Genomic DNA, 27480 nt, shown 5'->3' with positions numbered 1-27480 from the left:
CGTTGTCTGGTCAATGGTTGGGCGGAGATGCAGGTCATCTCACCTGGACAACTATAAGGGAATCCCAGCACAGAGTACTGACGATGCTAGGGACCTGGGACATGACAGATGAAAGCTTAGCTCACGGGAGGGCACATGGCTGGCAAAGAACTCTGTGCCCTGGTGCATAGGCGAGGTGCTGGGGTGTCGATGGGCAAGGGGATAGGAACTGGGTGAAGGATGCTAAGCCTTATGGGCCACTCTGAAAAAGATAGTGAACATTATGGCAGTGAAAATGATTATTATATTTACAAAAGTTAGAATTGTGACAATCAAGTGTTCACACATGCAACCAGTTGTGATCAAAATGTCTTTATTTTCCATGGCCTACCACTTCTTCTAAGTGTTCCCACAACATCCGCAGCAGGTGTGGAGGCAGCCTGATGGCTAGTTGGCCCTTTTCTTTGATGATTTTGGCAGCTGCTCTCTGGAGACCTCAGGGTTCTGGCTTCCTTTGGCTGTCTTTCTGTAGGCCTGTGCTCCCTCTGCGATGACAGAGGACGAGGGTGGAGAGGTCAGAAGCTCAAGGGATTCAGAGGGAGTGGACAACCTCTAAGTGTCTTGTATGTCCAGCTGCTGCTCCTCCTCACTTCGGGTAACTGAAGGATACGTAGGTGCCCCATCCCCCTCTCACGTTGCCAAACTCACCTCTGGCTGCAGCGATGGAATACAGGTCCACACGCATCTCCGGCAGAAACTGAGAATTCTGCTGGACCAGGTTCTCCATGTTGTCCGCCATGTTTCCTCATGGAGACTTTGATGCGGGCACATGTGGACACAGCTTTATCAGAGAGCAGGCAGAAAGACTCCTTTGACTTATGTGCTACTCCATTGAGGGCCTCCAACACCTCAGCCTCTTCCTGACTCACCACCATTAGTTGGAAGACCAATTCCGGAGTTCTGTCATCAGATTTGGACCTCGCATGCTTCTTCTCCAGCAATCCTCCGAGTGCGAGGGAGCTTGACTGACCCTGCCACGTCCTACTGCAGACAGCTGTCTGTGCAGTGACCACCAGAATGTGAAAACCTTCCTAACTAGAAGTAATATCATCCAAGTATGTATCCCTGGGTTGGTGGAGAGTGGGTGACTGCTGTGCAGTCTCTGTAGGTGAGCATCTCTTCTCTTCTCCTTTCTCCTGGCTCCTCTTCACTCCACGGCTGAAGCCTGACACAGAGTCCTCATCCTCCGGCCATGGTCTCTTCCTGGAGGCAATTGGAAGTGAGAGAGAAGACAGCAAGGCAGCTCTGACATGGAGACATATTTGAATCTTCGGTTTCTATACCATGGATGGGTCCTTACTGGGTAGATGCCCAAGTCCAAGTTCCCCATTTCCAATTGCCCAGCCCTGTTCCATGCCTGCCAGCTGAGCTGCCCATTCTTTGAACTCTGTGAGAGGCCTCATATATGGACACCCTCCTCCTGTCTTCTCCCATTCTCGACTGCTGTGCCTCACCTTCTCCTGCTCAAAGCTAACAGAGGAGGTGGAGAGGAGTTGTATGTTGCATCCATTTGTCCATTGCAATTTAATTCAATTCTGCGTGTGGCAGGGCATAACCGGGATGTAAGTTGTCAGAAGAATTGGGAACCAGCTCCCTCCAGAGTGCTGAGCCCATCCACATGCAAGGGTGAGGCTCAGACAGGTATCCGATTTACATGGGTTTTTGGTGCTCTCTGCACTGAAGCCCATTTCCCTCACCCTCCCCTGCCTAGTATTTTCTATATATTTAAGTATGAAGGAATGAAGGAGGCACAATGGTCACTCCTCCACAGAGTGGATGTATTTCAGTGTGGCTCTGAGGCATGACTGTGCTATTGCCATTGAGCCCATGAATCCTGACGTCCTGGCCTCGTTGTGATTTACATGAGGTTTCACACACCCTGGCGGAGCAAATGAATTCATTCATCCTTTTGCGGCATTGTAATGCTGGCCTCTTCTGTACTGCCTGGGCACTGACAGCATCAGCCACCTGCGCGCCATGCAAGGTTTGTTTCCTTGCTGGGCCTCCTCCATCCATCAGCCGGGTACAGTATATTCCTCCAGACCTCGACCCGGTTCAGGAAGACGCACAGGCAGGCATGACTGAACTTTGGCAACTGGACCTTCACCTCCCCTTCCTGACACCTCCATTGTTTGTTCTGACAGTGGATGTCTGGGTGCCTTTTAAATATGACGCCCTGATCTGATGGTGGGGCACATGCCATCCAGCCCACTCCGCCATGCAGGATATCAGGAAACACCCAGCTGCATAACTAATGATGCAGGGGCCAGAAGATACCATGGGTTTACCCATCAGCCTCCGCAGCGGGAAACATTCCCAGTTCCCGCCACGAGGCTTGGTCCCAGGTGGGAGAATTCCACTCTGACCTTTCTGTCCATGATCAGCCACAGAGTTCCAATGAAGCTCAATGAAAGGTCAAGGACTGGTAACTCATCTTTCGATAATTAATAATGTTTAATTTAATTCCTATTATGTAGGGCAGTAAGTGAAGCCATTACAAGAAAGTCCTACAAATTGGGAACTGGTGGACTAGCCTTCCTGGCCGTGGAGCAGCGGTCATTTGTTCAGTTTCCTTCCACCCCTCTTCCAAGAATTCAGGCTTGTCTTGCTGGTCATTGTGTCGAATAAATACTCCTCTCTACAGAGCAAAATTATGCAGGACACGCTGGATACGAACAATGTTTCTTAGAGTTACAGAGCAGAACTGCACATAATCTATCCAGAGAGCAGAACTTCTGTTCCAACATGCCAACCATATATTTCACAAGAATTTACACAGAGGATTATTTCATTTTCGTTCACTTAGTCGTGGACTGGTGTGACTAACTAGGGGCACAGACCCTAAGCAGCTTCTTTCCAGATTGCCTGTAGAAGGTAAAAGTACTATGGCTGTGGTTGTAGTATTCTGTAGTTACTAGAATGATTATGGTCCCGTGGTCCAATAATACTTATACGGCTGATGGCATGGAACTTTTCAATTCAGGTATGTCACAGGGTTGATGTCAGATGGCCACACTGGTGACCGATGGTAGTGGGTGGAGTAAACCTTTTCTGTGAATGACTACTTTAGTTAGATAGTGGACACATCAGTGGTGAGCACAGCTACAAAGCCCAAACAGTCCCCAGGGTTATTCATGAGACAGCGCTAATGGTACATAGTGTTTGAATGCAGGTGGGTATGTCAATGGTAGGGCTGGTTTCACTACTGAGTACCTAAATACTCATTAGGTAAAGTAGCTGAAGATGTATTTTGGTCCATGAAGAATGACTTGTTGATAAACCCATAAAATCCAAAAATGTAACGACCACATTGTGTAGACAATAAAATTAATTTATTCAGCACGACTCCAGCACTGAAGGTCCCTCATCCCATTTATATCTCACACTTCCAGCCAATGTGCAATACTTTATATTTATCAGTATCAAAAATAATTTGCCATTCATCTTTCTACCCAATGGCACAGTTAATCTAATTTCAGTGTAAATCTTTAATTGCATCATCTGTTTCTGTAATTTATTATTATACAGGCAATTCCTTCAATCTAGTCATTGGAATATGTAGCAATGATCAATAACAGCCAGGAGATTCTCCAATGGTTTCTACAATTGCTAAACAACACCCTTTCTTTATGTATATTTGACTTTTCTTATTCTATTATACAGCACTATACATTTATTTACATTTTCTTTTCTTTATCTCATGTTTAATTGACACAGATACTTGTTGGAAGCTGTATATGTATGTATATATGTTATTTCTTATCTGTTATTATGTTATTTATTCTCATCATATTGCCAGATATCTTGATATCAGCAAAATGTTACAACATTACAAAAGTTTTCTCTTCTAAATCATGAAAAATATATAGCATCTTCTACAAGCTCAGAATGTCCCAAAGCATTACAGTCAATGCAGTATTTTTTTGAAATGCAGTCAATGGTGTAATGTCAGAAACATTATAAAACATGTATGAATAATACATAGAAAGCAGGGATATAGACCAAACCCTGTGGAACTCTATTTATCTTTACCCCAAAGATTTTTCCATTTATCGTAAACGCATGCTTCTCGTTGCCAAGCCAGTTTTCAAGCTGGCTAGCCAATATGCCAGGAATTCCATAATCTTTTTTCTTTTAGTCCGCAAGGTGGAACTTTATCAAATGCTAAAAAAACTCAAACCTATCTTCTCATTTTGATTTCCAATATGACTTACTGCTTTTAGATCCTATTGGCGACTGTGCTCTTTGGATGAGAATCAATAGCATCCTGCTTAATATTCTCAGGCATTCAAGCCAGCACAAATATGGTTAACAACGCTTAGCTCTGTTTTGCTACCCTTTCAACGTCGAGATAACATATACTGTTCACCAGCATGCAGGTAAATCCCACAAAAGTGACCTCATTGTGAATCGTGTCTATTTTCTCTTTCATTGCCTTGAGAAATCTATGAATATCCTCCAAGGTAAAAAACCAAATCTCTCCTCGTGTTGCCAAAATCTTGTCTTCAGAACAACATTGAAGTTTAGGGCAGGAAAGAACATTTTCAATATTCCAATAGACGAAGGGGAATGTCCTTCCTTGATACCAAGCTCACTCTTAACTCTGGTTCACCAGTTCATTCATGACATAGGTAACAATCAGAAAATTGTTGCAATTTTGTTTTAAACTTTAAATAGATTTGAAAAATTCAGCTAAATAAAAATCCTTTAAAAGATCCCACTCTTATACTTCCAAGTGCTGTGTTAATATGCCACAATCTTCATATCCCATTTGTTGTCCTCATGCATAAATGAGAATAAGGGAAACAAGGTAATGACAGATAATATAGAAGGAACAACTCAAAAAGAAGAGGGGAGACAGAAAATAATAAACAATGAGATGTTCACACACATCCACACAATAATTACAGCAATTGGGTTTAAAGGCATATAACTTCATCAGTTATTAAGTTGATAAGTTTTGGTGTTAGTGATTATACATAGAGCAGGATGGAAAATTTGACAGCAAAAGGTCCATTGACTTTGGACGGGAAATTCCCATACCGTGGCGGACAGGATCAGAGAATTCCGCCATATGAGTTGGAAGCACAGTTTGGTCTGGAGGTCAAAGGAAAGGAAACCAGGAGCTTTGGAATTTTGAAAAATAAATATAGACAATACTGACAAAGAAATGTACCCAATAACAAATGGAAGTGACAAAAATGAAAACTGGAAGAAGAAATAACATTTCTGACAAATCCCCTGGCTTTTATTTATTAATTGTTAGAATTGGACAAATTGCTGCTTAGTTTTTGAAATGGTTCCTAAAATTTGGACTTGAAGATCAGTTCAGTTTATGACCTAATTAATAATATTAGATATAAAGGTTAGCTGATCGTCTGCCCCAGAGATTACACAGATAAATTATTCAGATCTCAACAACCACTGAGATTATTATAATAAAGCCATGAGCTAAGTTCGCTGAACAAGAGCACAGTTGTCTACCTACAATAGTTTATCATGTATTTACCTTGAAATCCTGCCATGGATATGCACTTAAATCAATGGACTTCCTGTTACCTTAAATAAGCTCCAATAGTAGAGGGGAACTTCAAAAGCACTAAGTGTTTGGTTGTCATCCCATTACCTCAAGGCTGCTGTAACTAAATATGATGCATAAACTGCTGAGCACTGATAACATAGTCATCAAATACAACGTATAAGAAATGCACTTGTCTCAACATCTTCTCATCAACAAGAAATCATTGCAGATTACTGTTTGGCTAAGTCAGACATGCCACAATCAAAACATGTACTGTCACATTCCTTGGTGTGCAAGTATAGAAACTTTGATGCAGATAATCTCTTTAACAATGAAAATTGGTTTCATTCTTTGACACGTGAGAGCCAATTTTGAGTTTACAATTCCAATTGGAGGCTGCAACCATCCATCAATATGGGCAGAAAATTGTGTGTTGCCTAGCTGTGATTTCCTGATATGTGCAACGTGCAAGAAAGGCTCTCTGCCGGCACTTATAAAGTCAGCCCTTTAAAATAATTTTGAATTGGAAATGCCACAGATTATAAATATTCATGTCTGATGCAAATCATCCAAATCCCACATCGACTAAAGAATTTGTTGTTTTAACAGTAATTCATACCTGTGATGCTGACCTGGAATCATGGGGTGAACTTGACAGCATATAACCCTTTTTATTGTCCTGTTCTTGCTGAATAAAGGAATCCCCATCAAATGCCACCCTTAGCTGCTTCTCGGAAAGCTGAGTATCTTTGTCAAGATGACACATTGTGGCTGCTGCAATTCCTGAAATGACAGAAAGAAAGCTATTTAGCTTTGTAAATTTGGGGCTTCCCTCCCTTCAAATGACTACCGCAGACGAAACCCAAACCATCTCCCTACCTAACACTTTTGAATAGAGCTTACCAAGATGAGAAATGAATGATGGTGGGTATGTGGGTGGTTATGGCAGAACAGAACGCTCTTTCCATTCAGTATTACCCCATCCAACATTTTGTGAGTCTAACATACAGCTTCCTTTACTTCTAAAACCATGCAACAAGGTTTCCCTGTCAGCTCTCTTCTTAGTGGGGGTGGGGGCAATAAAATCGCAGACAAAAATGTTTTTTTTTAAGGCAAGGTCACAATCCAGGCCATGATCCTGAGGAACTCCTTCTTTTGCCCCTTCCGCAATCAATTTGTCCTTTTTTGACCAGGATCCTGTGAAAGCTGACACTGAAGCCTGGAATCCAGATCCTAACTGAATTGCAGGCCATCACCACACTGCTACCAGATCCGTGGTGGGAGTATAGAATCATAGAATCTCTACAATGCAGAAGGAGGCCATCTGGCCCATCAAGTCTGCATCAAGCACAATCCCACCAAGGCCCTATCCCCATATCCACGTATTTACCCTGGCTAATCCCCCTGACACTAAGGGGCAATTTAGCACAGCCAATCCACCTAACCCGCACATCTTTGGACTTTGGTATGTCAGAAGGGCTGTGAAGTTTCAGGCCCCTCTTGTGGGATGAATTCAATAGTGATTGATACTGCGTGTTTACTGCACATGATCATTTATATCTCAGATTTGTGGAAAGCTGTTCTTCAGACAAGAGTAAGGCTTATTTTAGTGGAATGTCTGCTGTTGTAATAGGTGGCAAGACTGGCATGTAATTAACTAGAGGATTTCCTTAATTAGCTTTGATATTTTCTGTGTTACAGACTGTGTAAGTAATTAGTTGTTCTGACTCACGCTCTTCTCCTGTGTCGGAGTAAATTCAATATTCAATAAGATCTCCTTCAATACTGTCAAGCAAAATGCTAAAAGACATCCTCGATAATTATTAAAGTATCTGTGTTTAGATTTCCATATTGTTTATACAACTTGCTAGATGTTTTATTTTTTATCTTTATTGATGTGAAAGAGGTTTAAAATACTCAGTCCAAACATATGTTTAAGTTTATTTTATTTAAGTTTATTTATCAGTGTCACAAGGAGGCTTATATTAACACTGCAACAACGTTACTCTGAAAATTCCATAGTCGCCACACTCAGGTGCCTGTTCGGGTACACTGAGGGAGAATTTAGCATGGCCAATGCACCTAACCAGCACGTCTTTCAGACTGTGGAGGAAACTGGAGCACCCGGAGGAAACCCACGCAGACACAGGGAGAATGTGCAAACTCCGCACAGACAGTGACCCAAGCTGGGAATCGAACCCTTGTCACTGGCACTGTGAGGCAGCAGTGCCAACCATTGTGCCACTGTGCTGCCCCGCAACCTTTGTACAAGATCCTGACACACTCAACTTATCATCTTTCCTGGTTGCTGAAAGCATCAAATGTTAGGAGGACATCGTAAGGGCTGTGAATAGAATGGAGTTCATTTCTTTGGTGTAGAAACATCAAAGGTACAGCATAACATTTTGAGAGGAAGGGCAATTTAACTATATTAAAGGAGCCGACATTCATCTGTTGCATAATTCTTTAATGTAAGTGTGATCATAACCAGTTGGGCAAATTTGCTGAAGGATCAGGGAATCTGGTAACGCACGGAAACCCAGAAGTGCTTGGAATCCATTTGTCAGTGATTCTTCAACCCAGCTATAGCATGTGTTCCTGACCTCCAGCTTGTTCATCCACCCATTCAGAATATTTTGCTGCTCTCACTCATAGATTTTCCACATTGCTGGACTTGTGCTCCAGAACTTGCCACCACTCTCTAGCCAAGTTTGTCCAGGACAGTTACAACACTGGCATCTGTCTAGCAATGTGCAAGATTGCCCAGGTATGCCCTGTACAAAAAAGCAGGACAAATTAAACCCAGCCAAGTGCTACCCCATCAGTCTATTCTCGATCATCATTAAAGTGATGAAAGGGGTCATCAACAGCGCTATCAAGTGGCACTTGCTGAGCAAACTGCTCACTGATGCTCAGTTTGGGTTCTGCCAGAGTCACTCAGTCCTGACCGCATTACAGCCTTGGTTCAATCACGGACAAAAGCGCTGAATGTCAGAGCTGAGGTGAGAGTGACTGCCCTTGACATCGAGGCAGCACTTAACTGAGTATGACATCAAAGAGCCCTAGCAAAATTGGAGTCAATAGGAATTAGAGGAAGATTCTCTGCTGGTTGGAGTTGCATCTTAACACAAAGGAAGATGGTTGACATTGTTGCAGGTCAATCATCTCAGTTCCAGGAGTTCCTCAGGATGGTGTCCTTGGCCTAACCATCTTCAGCTGCTTCTTCAGTGACCCTCCTTCCATCATTAAGTCAAAAGTGGGGATGTTTACTGATGATTGCATGATATTCAGCACCATCCGTGACTCCTCAGATACAGAAGCAGTCCATGACCAAATGCAGCTACACCGAGACAATATTGAGGCTTGAGCTGACAAATAGCAAATAACATTCACGTCACCCAAATACCAGGTGATGACCATCCCCAATGAGAGAAAATCTAACCATCGCCCCTTGACATTCAATGGCATTACCACTGCTGAATCCCCCACTATCAACATCCTGTCTTTACCATTGACCAGAAACAGCACTGCATCAGCCATATAAATACTGTGGCTACAAGAGCAAGTCAGAGGCTAGGAATCCTGTGGCAAGTATCTCACCTCCTGATTTCCCAAAGCCTGTGCCCCATCTACAAGGCACAAGTCAGGAATGTAATGGAATTCTCTCCACTTACCTGGATGAGTGCAGCTCCAACAACACTCAAGAATCTCGATACCATGCAGCATAAAGCAGCCCACTTTGATTGGCACCCCGTCCGCAAACATTCACTCCGCTTTGCAGAACTTTTTCACTCAGTCCGCAAGCATGACCCCAATGTTCCTGTCATTTGCCGTTTTAACTTACCATCTTTGCTCTCATACCCACATGTCTGTTCTTAGCCTGCTACAATGTTCCAACGATGCACAACCAAAACTGACAGAACTGTACCGCATCTTCCGATTAGGCACCTTACAGCCTTCTGGACTCAACATTGAGTTCAACAACTTTAGACTGTGGCTTTTCCATCTTGAAGCCTTTTTTAAATCAAATTTTTGTTCCCCCACACAGACATACATCAGAAATGGACTTTGAGAAGGAGCAGTGGAGAAATAAAGCCGAGAATCTTTTCAGAAATAACAGAATGTCAAAACAAATAAGGACATTCAATTTTTCTCAATGGATTAATTGATAAAGCATGGATGACTTACCTCATCCATAATTACCTTGTGATTTTGGGAGCAGTCTGTTCTGCATAACACACCAGGCTCTAGCGAATTCTGTATATCATTTTGATACCCAAGGACTAATGATGATGGTTGTAGTTCCTTAATATTCATGATATAGCTTGTTTTGCATGGAAACTTTAGGAAATACAAATGCAACTCATATTTCTGCAATGAATTAGTTCCTCCATCCTTACCTTCACTTAATGCATTTGCAACTTTCATAGGATCTGATGAGAGGTATAAGTTGGTGTGATAGGCCTTTAGATAATTGATAGGACTTGTTCCACCAGTCATACAAAATCTTTCAATTGATAAGCCTGAAAATAAGAATTTAAAAAAAAAATTAATCTGTATCTTCATTTTCAATTGTTTAATAAATTAATTGGCACTGCTATTATTGACATATTCCTATGTGATATCAAATATTTCGTAAAATAACAAAGTGAAATTTCTCCCTCTCCAATTACTGCTATAGTTCTTCCAAAAACAAGCTGCACATATAGAAATGAATAATTCATGCAATGAGTGGAAGGCAAGATATTACTTCAATGAAGAGAGACTACAAAATGCTCTGGGTGTCCTCGTACATGAAACACAAAACGTTAGCAAGAAGGTACAGCAAGTAATTAAGAAGGCAAATGGAATATAGTCCTTTATTGCATCTGCACCTGTCAAAACATTTTTATTAAGTGTGTATTCCTGTTGCTTCCTTTTCTTCCTAAAATGTACTATTTCACACTTACAAATATTAAATTGCATCTGACATCTGTCTGCTTATTCTGCTCATCTATGTTTTCTTTTCATCTTTCAAAGTTCTCTTGACTGCTTTTGTATTGTCAAGATTGTGCCCCTATTCTCAAGTCCAAATTATTTATTTCGGCATCCTCCAGAGGTCCCAGGCATTATAGATGCCAGTCTTCAACCAATCCCATTCACTCCACGTGATATCAAGAAATGGCTGAAGGCACTGGATACTGCAAAGGCAATGGGCTCTGTCAACATTTTGGTAATGATACTGAAGATTTAGGGTTCAGAGTTAGCTGGGTCCTTAGACAGGTTGTTCCAGTACAGCAATAACACTGGCATCTAAATGATAATGTGGAAACATGCCCTGGCATTTCCTGTCCACAAAAAGCAGGACAAATCCAATCTGGCCAATTACTGCCCATTAGTCAACTCTTGATTATCAGTAAAGTGTTGTATGGTGTTGTCGACAGTATTATCAAGTGGCAATAATCTGCTCACTGACATTCAGTTTGGGTTCCACTAGGGCCCTCAGCTCCTGACCTCATTACAACTTTGGTCCAAGCATGCGCAAATAAGCTGAACTCCAGGGTTGAGGGGAGAGTGACAGTCCTTGACATCGAGGCAGCATTTGACAAAATGTGGCATCAAGGAGCCCTAGTAAAACTGGAGTTAAATGGAATCAGGGGGAAAAAAAACCTCCACTGGTTGGAGTGATAGCAACCAGATAACTGTGATTGTTGGAGGTCAATCATCTCAGTCCTAGGAAATCACTGCAGGAGTTCCTCAGGATAGACCCAACTATCTTCAGTTGCTTCATCAATGATCTCCCTCCATCACAAGGTCATTAGTGGTGACGTTCACTGATGATTGCGCAATGTTCAGCGCCACTACTCAGATACTGAATCAGTCCATGTCTGTATTCAGCAGAACCTGGACAACATTTAGGCTTGGGTTGATAAGTGGCAAGTAACATTTGTGCAACAAAACTGACAGGCCATCTCCAACATGAGAGAATATAACCATCTCAACTTGATATTCAATGGCATTACCATTGCTGGATCTCTCAATATCAACATCCCGTAGATTACCATTGACCAGAAACTGAACTGAACAAGTTGATGAGAATTCCATGGCGAATAACTCACCTCCTGACTCCCCAAAGCTTGTCCATCATCTACAAGCACAAGTCAGGGCTGTCATGGAATACTTTCCACTTGCCTGAATAAGTGTAGCTCCAACATACTCGAGAAGCTTGGCACCATCCAGGGCAAAGTAGCCTGCCTGACTGGCACCCCATCCACAACCATAAACCTTCAATCTCTTCACCACTGATAAACAGTGGCAGCCATGTGTACCATCTACAAGATGCACTGCAGCAACTCACCAAGACTCCATCAATAGCACCTTCCAAACCTACGACCACTACAATTCAGAAGGACAATGAGAGCAGATACCAGAGAACACCACCACCTGGAGTTTCACCTCCATGTCACTCACTATCCGGACTTGGAAATATATTGCTGTTCCTTCACTGTCACTGGGTAAAAATCCTGGAACTCCTTCCCTAACAGCACTGTGGGTGTACCTACACCTCATGGACAGCAGCAGTTCAAGAAGGTAGCTCTCCACCACCTTCTCAAAGGCAATAAGGATGCAGACCTATGCAACGCCCACATTTGGTGAACGAGATCCAGCTCTCACCTAGGGTACACACAGCACTGACCTACATTAACTCTTCTTGCTTTTTAGTCTAACCCTGCATTTCCTTTTATACCACAGGACCAAATGTATTTGTGTTGCTGCATTCCCGATTCAGTGCATTCCAAAAATTCATATACTCCAGATTTACAGCATTTATCAACCTAAAATATAATGAATTTGTCAAAACTGACTTGGCTATAACAAATCTGTGCTGCTTGTCGTAATGACTCTATGCATTTCTAAATTCTCACTCATTTTTACTTAAAGTATAAATGCTAAAAGCATTCCAATGACTATTATTGGCCTTCTTGCAGTGAAAATCACATTCTCTGGTCACCTTGGCACTTTTGAACATTTCTGCACAATAAAACAAAAATTCAAAACCTTGTGCTTTTTAGTACATGCGTTCAATTCATCATTTTTTATCCTCCATGCATCATGAACCTCTTGTTGCTACTTGTATTCTTGTTTCCTTAATTAAGGGTGTAGTAGTGATGAATAACATAACACTGTATTAATGATAAGCCCGGATAAATTTCCATCAGTTCCAGCGTAATCCATTGCTGGAATCAATTTGGGTTCATTGCTCTCAGAAGTACCTAAAGCCACAGTGTGCAGGCCTGGCTGATGGCGCTGAACTGATGCTGATTCAAGTGCTAACTGGATGCTACGATGCCTAAGCCATTACCACACAACATTTCCTTAGAATGATCCTTCATCAGTGGAATCATCTTCAGCACCTTCTCACCATTGCCAAAGATATGTATCCTAAAGTATCTGAATCTATGCTGTTGTTTGGCGAATGTATTGTGCTGGCACGTTGGGGCCTCAATGCTTATAATTCTGCCGTGAGATCTTTCACCATGAAGAAAACAAGAATACATTCAGTCAAATGGGTACAAGAATGATAATGCATCTGTGCATGGGTGCAGTCTCTGGATAGGTTTATGCTCCATTGTCTGCAGGTTTGCAGGGAAGGGGTGTGGCTTAGAAAATTCCACAGGTGGCCTTCCTGCTGCCCTGAAAATTTACAGGGGGCAGCTGAAACCTAGGGCAGCCCAAAGACCCTCGCCTCAATTGAAGCCACTTACTTAAGGTCGCTCCTGGCCCGGCTGCAATTTTGCAGCTGGTGGGACGAGTTCAGAGGTTGAGAAGCCTGCTAGATCTCCCTTGCTCATACCTCAGATAGGAAAGACGGAGTGGGGGTGCCTCCACCCACTGGTTCCCTTTCCAAATCTAGTGCCTCCGAAGGTCTGTTCACATCCTCCAGATGCTTCCTCCTCACCTGACCTTGTCATCATGATCCCCAAACCCCTGTTCCCTCATTCCCAGGGCCTCCCCTTTCATCTCTGCCACAAAACTCCACAGCTACCTGTGCTTCTGCACTTGGACTCATGGGACTGCCTGTTGGCCCAATAGTTGCTACCAGTCCTGGTGGCGCTGATGGGACAAGAGAGCTGCCGGCTAATCTGATGACTGGCGGCTCCCTGAGGTTGGACTACCTCCCGACTGAGGGGCTGGTCTGACCTCCAGCCAATTGGAGCATTAAATGGCTGTGGGGTAGTTAGCTTCGGTGGGGATGCGTTTCCCCAGTGACCCTTCAGATAGCAGGCCGGGAAACCCCGTCATCCAAAAAATCCTGCCTGCTGTGTGTGGAAACAGTCACACTGGTCCCTAACCTGTGGTTAGAATGACAGTAAAACTGTCAGCGCATGCTATCATTACTCTGCAAAGCTGACAGCAATTTATGGCATCCACATATATGCATATAAACAGGAAAATCCAGAAGTTACCGTCAGGCCCAACATATTTCTCCACTGGAAATGCTGTTGTGGTCTTCAAAAATGTATTCAGCACAGAAATCAAACTTCCTGGTTTGTTGTCGATGAGAATTCGTCAATCTCATTGGCTGCTCAGCTTGCCAATGATTTCACTGTTCCAGGGTGCCAGAGATTGTCTATAACTGGTGCCAGAATGAAACTGACATAGTATTAAGGGAAATGAATGCTACAGTGTTCACTAGATCTTTGCGGGTCAGTTACTTCAAGGTAAACAGTACATGCCATATCTTCACTGCCAATACCATTGATCAGAAAATCCAGGCCATTGTTGAAACAGTAGAACATATGCCATCGGGTGGAGTTCCATTCTCTGCCTCCACTGACCCTAAATTCTCTATGATTAATACTGTCATAGCATCCTCAAATGCAGTTAAAGATTTCTCCTCTATGTTTATTAGCTATTCTCCAGACCTTATGTGATGGCTTTGATTGTAATACAGTGAAGAAAGAGTCTAGAGAATGATACAATATTCACTCCTTCCACCACAGGTGAAGGTTGCAGCAATGTCTACCATATAGAAGATACATTGCAGCAACTCGCCAAGACTGCTTCGACAACACCTTATAAACCCACAACCTCCACCACTTAGAAACAAGGGCAGCAGGCTAATGGGAGCACCAGCACCTGCAAACTTTTCTAAAAGCCATACTAAATCGCTGTTTCTGGGTCAAAATCCTTGAATTCACTCCTTATCAGCAGTGCAGAAGTATCTTCAATATACAGGCTGCATAAAGGCAAGGAGGCCATTCATCATCATCTTCTCAAGGGCGTTTGGCGACGGACAATAAATGCTGGTCTTGCCAGCAATGCTCATATCCCATGAACGAATGAAAAAACAAAGTTGAATTGCGCAAACAACTCTGACATGAATAACAGTTTTGATACCATTAGTTGTGCAAGATTGTTGCCTGTACTTCTTCCTCTAATACAATTACAGGATATTTAATATCTGTTTCGCCTACTGGAATAGGCTGATAGCGCCTTGGATAAACATCTCAACTAAAAGATGCCAGCGCTGGTAATTCAGATCTCCTTAGAGAAATGCAATGGAGTTAGAATTCATAGAGTTGATTTTTACAGCCGTTCCTGCTGGTAGGATCTTCTGGCCCCATTGTTGGTGCCCCAGTGCTACCACCCCCCCCCCCGCCCCTGCCATGGGTTCTCTGGCAGCGGAGGGTGTGAACAACAGGAATACTCGTTGACAGTGGCGAGACTGGAAGATCTAGCCACCAGCTAATGGTGGGCCTCATTCACTGCCGCAAAACACGCAGTGGAGGGGAGGGGGTCTTGGAAAATCCCATCCATAATCATCTAAGTCAAAGGTGCCACCACAAAGCTAAGCTAAAACAGCATTAATGTGCAATTTTAACTTAATTGCTACAGTTCATTTAACAGTTTTTTATGCCAGATTCTAAACCCAAGAACTTTATTATTTTATACAAAAATTAAGGTATGGTTGCAACATTCCAAAAGTAGTGCATTCATAGGTAGTGGGTTGAACATAATATTACATAACATAACATTACATGACAGAAATATGGCTGAAAGATACTTCCTGTCAAAGTGGACAAGTTCACATTTTCCCACATTATACCCCGACTGCCAAATATTTGCCCACTCAGTTAATGTACATGCTTTTGCAGATCCCTTAAGTCCCTTCACAAGCTACTCTCTGTCATATCTTTATGTCAATGGCAAAGATAACCATGGCACTGTGTGGCAACAGTGCTAACCACTGTGCCACCATACCGCCCTATTATCTTTGATGTTCTGCTTTTTCATTTAGCCCCTGGCTTCTAATATTCCCAGAGCAGAAGCTCTTTCTTAGCCACATCTATGGTATTTGTACCCTAACAGTTGTAGTAGAATTTTGGAGTCTCCCAGCAGAGAAAGAGACGAATTCACTCATTGTACATGTGTGGGCAAATGTGCCCTTAATACTTCATCGATCTACTGCAATACACGCCAATACTTTGTTTATTTGTAGCTCATTTTCCACCAATCAAACAAATCATGCCATTGACTAGTAATCCATCACATTGTTTAGTAAAGCTTGAAGCAATTTGTCACTTATATCTACTTTTCTCGACTGACAGAACTGCCATTATTCCCTTAAGCTATGTACTTATGGCTGCATTAACAAATTTAGAAGATTTAAACTAGTTAAGCGGCTCATCAGTTGCCTGAGAAGTGATAACGTTTTATGTCATGAATGGATGATTTTTTTTTGCTACTTTAACAAATTGAAATTCATTGATAAATTGTGTTCTTGCCTTGATGTTATCCTATTTGTAATTTAAGAAAAGCCAATTTCAACCAATTTATTGTTGAGGTTTTTACTCAAGTCAATAGAATAAATCAATAGGCATTAATTGTTGATAATCATAAAAAAGGCATATTATAGTATACATACCATAATGATTAATGCTGTTAATCAGCCTCACTCCTACTTGGGCATGATTATTAGTCATCAGAACTATATCAAATGTTTCATCACTGCCAGGATAAAGTTCATGTAATCGGAAGTTAACTGTCTCCAGTGCCTAGAAATAATGTACAGGTTTCCCATTATAATAATATAATTCAGATAGTAGATATATACATATAACATATATCCCAAGTTCACACATATTTCCAGCCAAGTTTTTCAGGCACATTTTTATGTCAAATTTTCCTCATTGCAAATTCTTACATTCACATTTTCCATTGAATTTTCCTGTCCACTGACTCTTGTTGCTATATGGTTATCTGCCACTAGGCGACGCTGAATTATTATTTCCCTAGAGTGCTGCCAACGACCAATTGAGTTGTCTTTTGTGCCTCTTAATGCTTTCATCAAGGAATCATTTTGAAGATCACAGCTTCTTCCAAAAATCTCAGCCAAACCCAATGTTTGTGCTCTGAGTTATGACACTATCGGCTGAATTCAGAATATACAAACTGACAATTTGCAATTGATCCAACTTCCCAAGATGCAACAGTAGCAGAAATTTAAATAGATTGAAAATTTCTATTGGGCTTCCAGCAGTTTTTGATCAGTTGTTTTTATTACTTCTCTGACAAACTCCCAGGGTGTGGCCTTCATTGGCAAGGTTATAGTTAGCTGAGAAGAGCTATATGCTTGAATAGATAAATAGTTTGCTTGAACAACTGCAGTCTGAATGCCAAATCTCCCACCATCGTTTTATCTGAAGAAAAATCGAGAGGCAAATTTCACAAGCTTTGTGTGTGTGTTTGAGTGTGTGAGTTTGCAAAACAGAATGAAGGTGTGCACTGATTCTATATTTTTTCTATAAACTTTGAAAAACACATTAAGCTAACTGAGATAAAATAATTCTCTTGAACCAATTTCTGCCACAAAATGGGTGCAGGATTGAAATGTGCAGCTGGAGATGTTGGCTGAGTTGAACTTCGGGTCTCATTTACACAAAATGATGAACTGTGGATGTCAATTGTCCATCCTGACATCAAGATAGGCAGCAGGTATTGGGACAGCTCAGAGAGAGGAGGGAACACAGGGTGAAACTGAGAGGGATGAGCCTAAGATTGCAACCAAGGAACCAAGAGGAACACTCCTGCCATCCCGGTTGTGCACAAAATCAAGACTATTAGAAAAGCCATTCTTAATTTTAAGGAGTATCTAGTGGTTCCTTTATGGACTGCTGAATGTTGCTTAAGACCTGGAACAATTTGGAGGAGAAAGTGCTAGGCAAACCCATATTTGGATCTAATTCAATCAGATTTTTACCATTTGGACCCCAGTTTGTATGTGTAGGATACTTATTGGAACATAGGAACAGGAATAGATAACTTGGTCTCCCAAACCTGCTCTGTCAGTCAGTCAGAGGATGGCTAATCTGTGACCTAAGCTCCCATATAGTCCTTCTCTGTCTTATTGGAGAGGGGCAGAATTTATAATCTTGCCAATGAATTTTGCCCCACAACTCTTCATGCCTTTGGCTAACAAAAATCTATTAATCTCAGTGTTGTGGCTTAATTTATACAGCTCTGATTTCGCCTCTCATTACACATCTGTAAACCGATAGGTGTTTTTGACATTTGATTTTTCCCTTTCAGAAGGTTGGCATATTTTCCCCAACTATTCAGTTATGGAGTGATGCAATCCTCTATTAATACCCTTACAGCAAACTTGAGATAAGGTAAAATAAGAAAGTTGGTTTATTTTACACACACACACACACACACACACACACACACACACACACACACACACACACACACACACACACACACACACACACACACACACACACACACTCTCTCTCTCTCTCTCTCTCTCTCTCTCAAAAGGTGGGCAGAGGGTTTCACAACATCTGCTCCCTTCAATAAAAGAGGGATTGGAGAAAGAAAGGAATACAGGGCAAAGACCATGATAAAAATAAGAATTATGAGTCCAGCATCCAATAAGTCAATGTCAAATAAAAGCTATTTCAGTGGCTTTTTCTGGCAGCGTTCCTGGTCTTGATCTTAGCCAGTCAATTGCAAATTGAACCCATTGAAGATATAGCAAAGTATTCATATATCCTGGAAATTAGTTCAATCTCTAGATGAAATACAGGATTTTCTCTGGAAATCAGACTCGGGGAAAGACAGGCTGCTAACCTGGAGTTCAGTTCTCTTCAGAGGTTAAGCCACAACTGAAGATAAAATTCAAAAGCTGTATAATTAAAGGAATTCAAACAGCTCAAGTCTTGGTCATGTGACAGGGTGGTGTTGGCTCATGTTATTCAGCTAGTGGGACCCCCTTGTTAAAGCCTATTGAGTTTTGGGCAGGTAACCATTATCACAATGTTGGAGATGAGGAGTTACACATAGTTCTGTCTTTGTCCACAACTGGCGCAGATGTTTTGTCTGCAAATCCATTGCAGGGGTTTGATGTGTTATCCTTTGTTTTGTTCATGTTTAAACTGCTCAGAAACTTCTAGAACAATCATCATGTGGTCAGTGAAGGCCTTTTTATCAGCCCAGCCATTTGTCCATTTGAGAAAAATAAGTAAGTTTATAAAATAGCCAGGCTGACAGGGATATATATTTCCCTTCCCGTCTCCTGGATGGGACATCAGTTTTATACAATTTACAATTGATCATCAATTGTCATTTGCAGAAAAGAGTTCCAAAGTTCTACCACCCTTTCCTTGAACTTTCCCTAATTTCACTCCTGAAAGATCTGCCTCTAGTCCTAGAACTTAAACTTAGCAGAAATAATTTCTTCCGTTCTAACGTTTTTGCTCTCAATATGCTGAATATCACAATCAAATCACCCCTCAATGGGATTCTAGTTCGTTTAATCTCTTCTCATAGCTTAATCTTGAGGGGTCCGGATATCATACTAATAAATCTACGCTGCAATCCTTCAAGGTCAATATATCCTTTCAAAGATGTGGTGCTGAGGACAGTTTGTGGTACTCCAGGTATGGTTTAACCAGACCTGGTTCAGGAGAGTACCCTGCATCTAGAGAAATTGCCAACTTCCAATTTGGCAGCATATTGGAGAAAGATTGGATAAAGGAGATTGTAATACAAATTGCTACCTTCCCAATATTGGTATAGTGCCCAAAAACTGAGTGCAATGATATTAATTTTTTTCTGCAGCATATTTTTCCAAAACTAATTCCATTTAAAAATGTAGTTCAATTTTAAAGCAAATAGGAAGTATACAGTTGTTTTTATTGCAATAAAAATGCTGATACCTTTGGCACAGAGACACAGATTGTCTTTCCTAATCTTCATATAATTTAATTTTAGAAAATACAATCAATTGAAAGCAAACTAAATCTCTTTTGAGGGGAACAGATGGGAGAGCAGAGTTGAGGGTAAAGGCCTTTACTCTTTCAGCATGCACCTTTAGAAGCTCATGTGGGGCATAAGTATTTGCATAGATCTTTCAGAACAAGTTGGACTGAAGGGGTGAGGGTTGCAATGAGAGTAAGGAGAGGCAGTGGTTTAGTGGGATTGCCACTGGACTAGTAATTTAAGAACCCAGGTTTTAATCCCACCATGGAAGATGGTGAAATTTTAATTTAACAAATATCTGGAGTTACAAGTCTAATGATGTTGATTGTTGTAAAAACCCATCTGGTTCACTAATGTCCTGTGATAAAGGATATGTGCAGCCCTTAGCTGGTCTGGCCTACATGTAACTCCAGACCCACACCAGGATCAAGAAATAGGCAACGAATGCTGATCTTGTTAGTGATGCCCACATCCCATGAAAGAATGATGAAACAGAAAACGAGGTAGGACTGAGAGGAAAGTTGCTGAGAGCCACATTTTCTCTGCAAGGCTCACCATTAACTTAATGTATAGCACAAAACACAAAATGTTGCTGTTGTGTTTTTCCTATGTTTCTTATTGTGCATTTTATTTTGTAATCACTTTTTTGGTGTGTTTTTTCATTTTCTTATATCCATCCAGTGAGCCTCTTCCCCTTTCTCGCTATATTTGTAGAACTACCTGAACGACTTCCCCTTTATTTCACTTTTTAAAGGGATAGTGTGAGAAAAAGGCAACATAAAGAGACAAGAGACAAGTAAGCTAGAAATCACATGTAATGTGTATTCTCTGGTTGTTACAATAGAGTGAGGATTAAGATGTATAGACGTAATTCAATCTCCAGTTTAAATCATACAATCCATTTTTACTTTGATATTTCCATATTGTTATGAATGAGGGTTTTTTTTATAAGAGGGTTATACAAAGAACAAAGAACAGTACAGCACAGGAAACAGGCCCTTCGGCCCTCCAAGCCTGTGCCGCTCCTTGGTCCAACTAGACCAATCGTTTGTATCCCTCCATTCCCAGGCTGCTCATGTGACTATCCAGGTAAGTCTTAAACGATGTCAGCGTGCCTGCCTCCACCACCCTACTTGGCAGCGCATTCCAGGCCCCCACCACCCTCTGTGTAAAAAACGTCCCTCTGATATCTGAGTTATACTTTGCCCCTCTCACCTTGAGCCCGTGACCCCTCGTGATCGTCACCTCCGACCTGGGAAAAAGCTTCCCACTGTTCACCCTATCTATACCCTTCATAATCTTGTACACCTCTATTAGATCTCCCCTCATTCTCCGTCTTTCCAGGGAGAACAACCCCAGTTTACCCAACCTCTCCTCATAGCTAAGACCCTCCATACCAGGCAACATCCTGGTAAACCTTCTCTGCACTCTCTCTAACGCCTCCACGTCCTTCTGGTAGTGCGGCGACCAGAACTGGACGCAGTACTCCAAATGTGGCCGAACAGCTGCATCATCAGACTCCAGCTTTTATACTCTATACCCCGTCCTATAAAGGCAAGCATACCATATGCCTTCTTCACCACCTTCTCCACCTGTGTTGCCACCTTCAAGGATTTGTGGACTTGCACACCTAGGTCCCTCTGTGTTTCTATACTCCTGATGACTCTGCCATTTATTGTATAACTCCTCCCTACATTATTTCTTCCAAAATGCATCACTTCGCATTTATCCGGATTAAACTCCATCTGCCACCTCTCCGCCCAATTTTCCAGCCTATCTATATCCTGCTGTATTGCCCGACAATGCTCTTCGCTATCCGCAAGTCCAGCCATCTTCGTGTCATCCGCAAACTTGCTGATTATGTTTGAACTGTCTCTTTAATTTATAGTGAAATGGAGTAATGAAGTGGATCATGTGATCTTCTACACGTTCTATCCTCTGTGTATTGGTTACCATGGGGACCAGGTCAGGCACTATTGAAATGCACGAGGCAGATTTAAAACCTGAAACAAGGGCAGAAGCGGATGTTCTTGTTATTGAAGGCTTTCTATCTCAGAGACTTTGAACTGGAACAAAAAGAGGGAAGGGGTGGGGGAAGACAGCAAAGCAGCAGCAGAAGCAGGAAAAGCTGTTCTCTGCTAGCTACCAGACAGAGTACAAGTGACTGCTGACCTCTGGGTAAAGTGAAAGAACCAGCAGAGATTTAACATCACTGGAAGATTTGCTCTCGCGAGGCCAGGATATGGAATCACCAGAGTGAGCCTTGCTGCTGGCAGTCAGTTCTGGAATTTTCATCAGTCTGAAAGAATTGTTTTCTGAAGGACACTGGACATTACAGCTTGGCAAAATGGAGAGAAGTGAATCCATTAGAAGCTGGGAGTGAGTTTGGACTGTTTCCTGAAAACGTTGACATTCTGTGGAAAATGTGCTGTAAAGTATATATGTGGCATAGGTAATGTGTTAGTATGGATAGAGGATTGGTTAACTAACAGAAAGCAAAGAGTGGGGGTAAATGGGTGTTTTTCTGGTTGGCGATCAGTGACTAGTGGTGTGGCTCAGGGATCAGTGTTGGGACCGCAATTGTTTACGATTTACATAGATGATTTGGAGTTGGGGACCAAGGGTAGTGTGTCAAAGTTCGCAGATGACACTAAAATGAGTGGCAGAGCAAAGTGTGCAGAGGACGCTGAAAGTCTGCAAAGGGATATAGATATTCTAAGTGAGTGGGCGAGGCTCTGGCAGATGGAGTACAATGTTGGTAAATGTGAGGTCATCCATTTTGGTAGGAATAACAGCAAAATGGACTATTATTTAAATGGTAAAAAATTGCAGCATGCTGCTGTGCAGAGCGACATGGGTGTCCTTGTGCAAGAATCACAAGGAGTTGGTTTGCAGATGTAGCAGGTAATTAAGAAGACAAATGGAATTTTGTCCTTCATTGCTAGAGGGATGGAGTTTAAAAACAGTGAGGTTATGTTGCAGCTGTATAAGGTACTGATGAGGCCACACCTGGTCTACTGTGTACAGTTTTGGTCTCCTTACTTGAGAAAGGATATACTGGCACTGGAGGGGGTGCAGAGGAGATTCACTAGGTTGATTCTGGAGTTCAGAGGGTTGGCTTATGAGGAAAGACTGAGTAAACTGGGGCTATGCTCATTGGAATTCAGAAGAATGAGGGGAGATCTTATAGAAACATATAAGATTATGAAGGGAACAGATAAGATAGAAGCAGGGAAGTTGTTTCCACTGGCGGGTGAAACTAGAACGAGGGGGCATGGCCTCAAAATAAGATTTAGGACTGAGTTGAGGAGGAACGTCTTCACACAAAAGGTTGTGAATCTGTGGAATTCCCTGCCCAGTGAAGCAGTTGAGGCTACCTCATTGAATGTTTTTAAGGCAAGGATAGATAAATTTTTGAACAGTAAAGGAATTAATGGTTATGGTGAGCGGACGGGTAAGTGGAGCTGAGTCCACGAAAAGATCAGCCATGATCTTATTGAATGGCAGAGCAGGCTCGAGGGGCCAGATGGCCTACTCCTGCTTCTAGTTCTTATGGGGTTATTAGTCATGTTGAGGCATTAATATCTTTTCTGTAATTCAGAGTATTAGTTGCCTACTAAGTAATGTTTACTCAATGTTGCTTTTAGATTGTTAAGGGACACCATGTCCATACGAACATATGAATTTGGTGCAGGTATAAACCATCTTTTAGCCTGTTCTACCATTCAATGTGTTCACGGCTGATCTGATTGTAACCTGCAACTCCACAATCCCGCCAACTCCTGATAACGTTTCACCCCCTTGCTTGTAAGAACTTATCTACCTCTGCCTTAAAAATATTCAAAGACTCTATTTCTACTGCCTTTTGAGGCAGAGAGTTCAACAGAGACTCAACCCTCAGAGAAAAAAATTCTCCTAATCTCTGTCCTAAAGGGACACCCCCTTATTTTTAAACAGTGGCTCCTAGCACTAGCTTCTCCCATAACATCAATCCTGCTCAGGATCTTATATGTTTCAATCAAATCACCTTTTATTCTTCTAAACACCAGCAAATTCAACTCTAACCTGTCCAACCTTTCCTCATAAGACAACCCACCCAATCCAAACATTAGCTTAGTAAACCATTTCTGAACTGCTTCCAACACATTTACACCTCTCCTTAAATAAGATGACCAATACTGTATGTTAGAGCTAGGAGCTGGGGTAGGCAATTCAACCTCCCAAGCTTGCTCCACCATTGAATATGATCATGGCTGATCTCACCTTAGTCTCATCGCCAACTTCCTATCCGCTCTCCATAACCCTTCATCCCATTACTAAGTAAAAACCTATCTCCTTAAATTCTTAATGTGAAGTAAGTTCTCCTCATTTCTGTTTTAGCTTAAAACTCTGGCCTGTCCAACAAGGGAGCCGGGGGGAGGATTTTGCCAAGGTCTAGCTGGCAAGCTCTGGCGAAGATGGTGATGTGGATACGGGCCTGATTTGAGAGGTTGGGAGAGGATAAAGGGGAAGTGTGATCTTGGGAGGAGGGGGTAACTCTGATGGACACAGGGGACCCATTAAGGCGATTCCCTCACTTGCCCAACACTAACTTGTGCAACCAAACCTGCTGGGTTTCTTTCCCAGGACCTCCTTTTGCCATGGGTAAAATACTAGCCGGAGTGGGATGTGTCCCTTGACTGGCCATTAAATAGCCACTTAAGGGCCTGAATAGGCTAAAGTTAGGCAGGCTATCTGAAGCCTCCACCACCCTCATAAAACATCATACAGTTCGAAGACTGGTGGCTCAGCAGCAGGAAGGTTATGTGCTGAAACTTTAGAGCCCCGTGCCTTCAAACCGCTGGCAGGGGAGCATAACATCTAGCTCATGCTTCCCAAAGCTTTCCGCCTTGGAGGTTTTCTCACTCTGCATCTGAGTTTGTTGTAAACGAATTGACGGTGACAGATTCTTATATTTTGTCAACAACTTCATTATTGCTGTATCATGTGATTACAGGGCTGGCGTAAGGTGAACTGGAGAGACCATCCCTGATTTCTATAATAATTCCAGAGTTTCTATTTTTCTGCTTCCAAATTATTGTAAGCATTGCTTTTTAAATATCTTAAGTACAAAATAAAATGGGAATGGAATTACGTCTGCTCACCCTGGCCCTCTCACCTACCTTCAGGTGGAGATTATACTGAATCTGGGCTCTATGCAAAGTCAAGGACTGCCAACAAGCCCACAAAATACATGGACTGACTCAAGAACAGCTTCTTCCCTGCTGCCATCAGACTTTTGAATATTAAACTGATCTTTCTCTTCACTCTATCTGTAACTACAACACTACATTCTGCACTCTCTCCTTTCCTTCTCGTTATGTGCCATATGAACGGTATGCTTTGTCTGTGCAAGAAACAATACTTTTCACTGTATCCCAATACATGTGACAATAATAAATCAAATCAGCCTGTTTCTTCATTGAGCTACAAATGCACATGGTGCTGGCAAGGAGCAAAGTTGTTACTAAGTAATCAGCAATTTGGTTCCAGTCATCGACTTGCTATATTGTAAGTTGATTCTGCAAGAATACGGGATGTTCAAAAGCAACACATCCCTAAGTAATGTCCTGAAAGGTAATTTGAGTCCTACCTTCATTAATGCGAAGGCCAACCCTTTCTTGAGTGGTTCGTTTTCGTGGTCCAATTGGTATTTCACATAAGACTCTAACCCGTCAGACTCATAGATGGCCCTTTCATCGGCCATGTTAAAGAGTGTCCTGGAGGACACTGCGACGGTGATGGCCTGCTGAGACTTGCTCTGAAAACAAGAAAGCGGTTTAGATATCCCTCTCAACACTGATGCTACTTTCTCTCGAGTTATATACGGGTAGAAAGGTTAGTGTGGCCCACCTCTAACTGTACTTGGAGTTGATTTCTGTCCCGATCAGAGGTTGACTTGGTCGATGCACTTGGCGCTCGGGTCTTCTTCGTTGACGAAGTTCTTTCAGGTAGGGGCACGGCGCAGATGTCCATGTCGTCCAGCGGATAGAGGCCGGTGTCACTCATACTTAACTAGGTTGCCTCCCAAGCCAACAACCGAGGCACTGCAGCTGTAGTGAAGGTGGCTGGAGCAGGGTCGGGGTAATGTCGGAAACGCTAATGTCAGGGTTGAATCTTTGGGATGTGTCCTCCCCACCACCCACCCACTCCTCCAACAACTTACACACGGCAGCGTCACAAACACTTGCCCCTGTCACAAGAAAAGGCGGCGCACACGTCTGTACTTTGTGTCACTGGGAAGAGTATAGAGGCTGCGTGATACTTTCAGCCAGAGCAATAACTGCACTCAGTGGCTGTCTACCCATTCTTACAAGTGGAATATACCGGCACTCACATTGATGGAAAAGGGTTGTTAATTCGCCATTGATAAGTCGCCTGTAGATTTTGTTTTAATTTGTAGTTTATACCTTTGGAATGATACCTCGGTACAGGCAGTCCCCGGGTTACGAACGAGTTCCCGTTTTTAAGTCTGTCTGTAAGTCGAATTTGTATGAACAGTTACATACGGTTCACATCTAGCATCAATTAGTCAAATGTTTGTCTTAGTATATATTTTACCTAAAACACCTTAAATATAATAATACAGTAATAGTAATAAATGGAAATGACACAAAACTTGGATTATTTTTATATTTATATGTGTGTGTGTAGGTATAAAAAACATTAAAGTAATTTCTTAAAGGAAACATCAAGGGAGGCATGAACAGAACTTTTCTTTTTCTCATTATAAATGGTCTTGTAGCAGCTGAGGCCGTCGGTAACTATCCGGTAAACTTTGGTGAACCTCTCTGCATTAGGATCTTGCTACTCTAACTTTACCATCCCTGCTTCAATGAGACGAAAGGCTTCAGCTAACTCCTTCGTCAAAAACTTCTTGGGTTCTGAGGTTTCTTGGTCCCGGCCTTCTTCCTCAAATGCTATCATCTGCTGCTCCAGCTCCATAAGGTCCTCATTGGTCAGTTCTTCTGCATGGGATTCAAGCAAGTCTAAGACATCGTCTTCATTGATGTCTAACTGCAGTTGATTATTACCAATATCAACCACAGCTTGCCTGGCTTCGGCGATGTCCTCAGCTGCAAACCCCTTAAAACCATGTGCGAATTGGGGCCACAATTTGTTCCACACTCCTTTCATGTTGGTTGTCTTCACTTCCTCCCAAGAATCTGCAATGTTCTTGATGCCATCGTAGATGTTGTAATTCCTCCAGAACTCCTTTAAGGTCATTGCATCATCTTGGGTAGCCCTGACTGCTTGTGAGAAGGTCCGACGTAAATAGTAAGCCTTAAAGGAGGCTATGACCCCCTGATCCATTGGCTGAAGTAGTGATGTGGTGTTGGGTGGTAAAAAGATGACCTTTACATTGAGGTGAAGGTCATTAAAGTGCTTCGATGTCCGGGGGCGTTGTCAAGCACAAGGAGAATTTTGAAAGAAATCTTCTTGGCCAAGCAATAACATTCAGCAGCAGGAACAAAATAGTTCAGGAACCAATCTTCGAAGAGAGCTTTTGTTACCCAAGCCTTTGTGTTTGACTTCCAAATAATGGGAAGAGATGCCTTGATGATTCGGCTAAGTGCCCTCGGATTTAGGGAGCGATACACAAGCATAGGCTTGAGCTTGCAATCCCCGGA

The 27480-nt window shown here is 42.2% G+C and overlaps 1 protein-coding gene across 1 annotated transcript in view; it reads right to left on the bottom strand.

The window, feature by feature from the left end:
- Positions 1-27076, bottom strand: part of LOC144493997 (cytosolic 5'-nucleotidase 1A-like) — a 59354-nt gene extending 32278 nt beyond the window's left edge. The window contains exons 1-5 of the mRNA XM_078213571.1: positions 26672-27076; positions 25443-25610; positions 16470-16599; positions 9961-10083; positions 6227-6343 (exon numbers count right to left, since the gene is read on the bottom strand). Of these exons, the coding sequence (XP_078069697.1) occupies positions 6227-6343; positions 9961-10083; positions 16470-16599; positions 25443-25610; positions 26672-27076 (943 nt within the window). The remainder of the gene's footprint in view (positions 1-6226; positions 6344-9960; positions 10084-16469; positions 16600-25442; positions 25611-26671) is intronic.
- Positions 27077-27480: the final 404 nt, after the last annotated feature.

This window comes from Mustelus asterias, chromosome 5 (assembly GCF_964213995.1).
Source record: "Mustelus asterias chromosome 5, sMusAst1.hap1.1, whole genome shotgun sequence".
Lineage (NCBI taxonomy): Eukaryota > Metazoa > Chordata > Chondrichthyes > Carcharhiniformes > Triakidae > Mustelus > Mustelus asterias.
The sequence above is the reverse complement of the archived record's forward strand: the minus strand, read 5'-3'. Positions and strand labels throughout refer to the sequence as shown.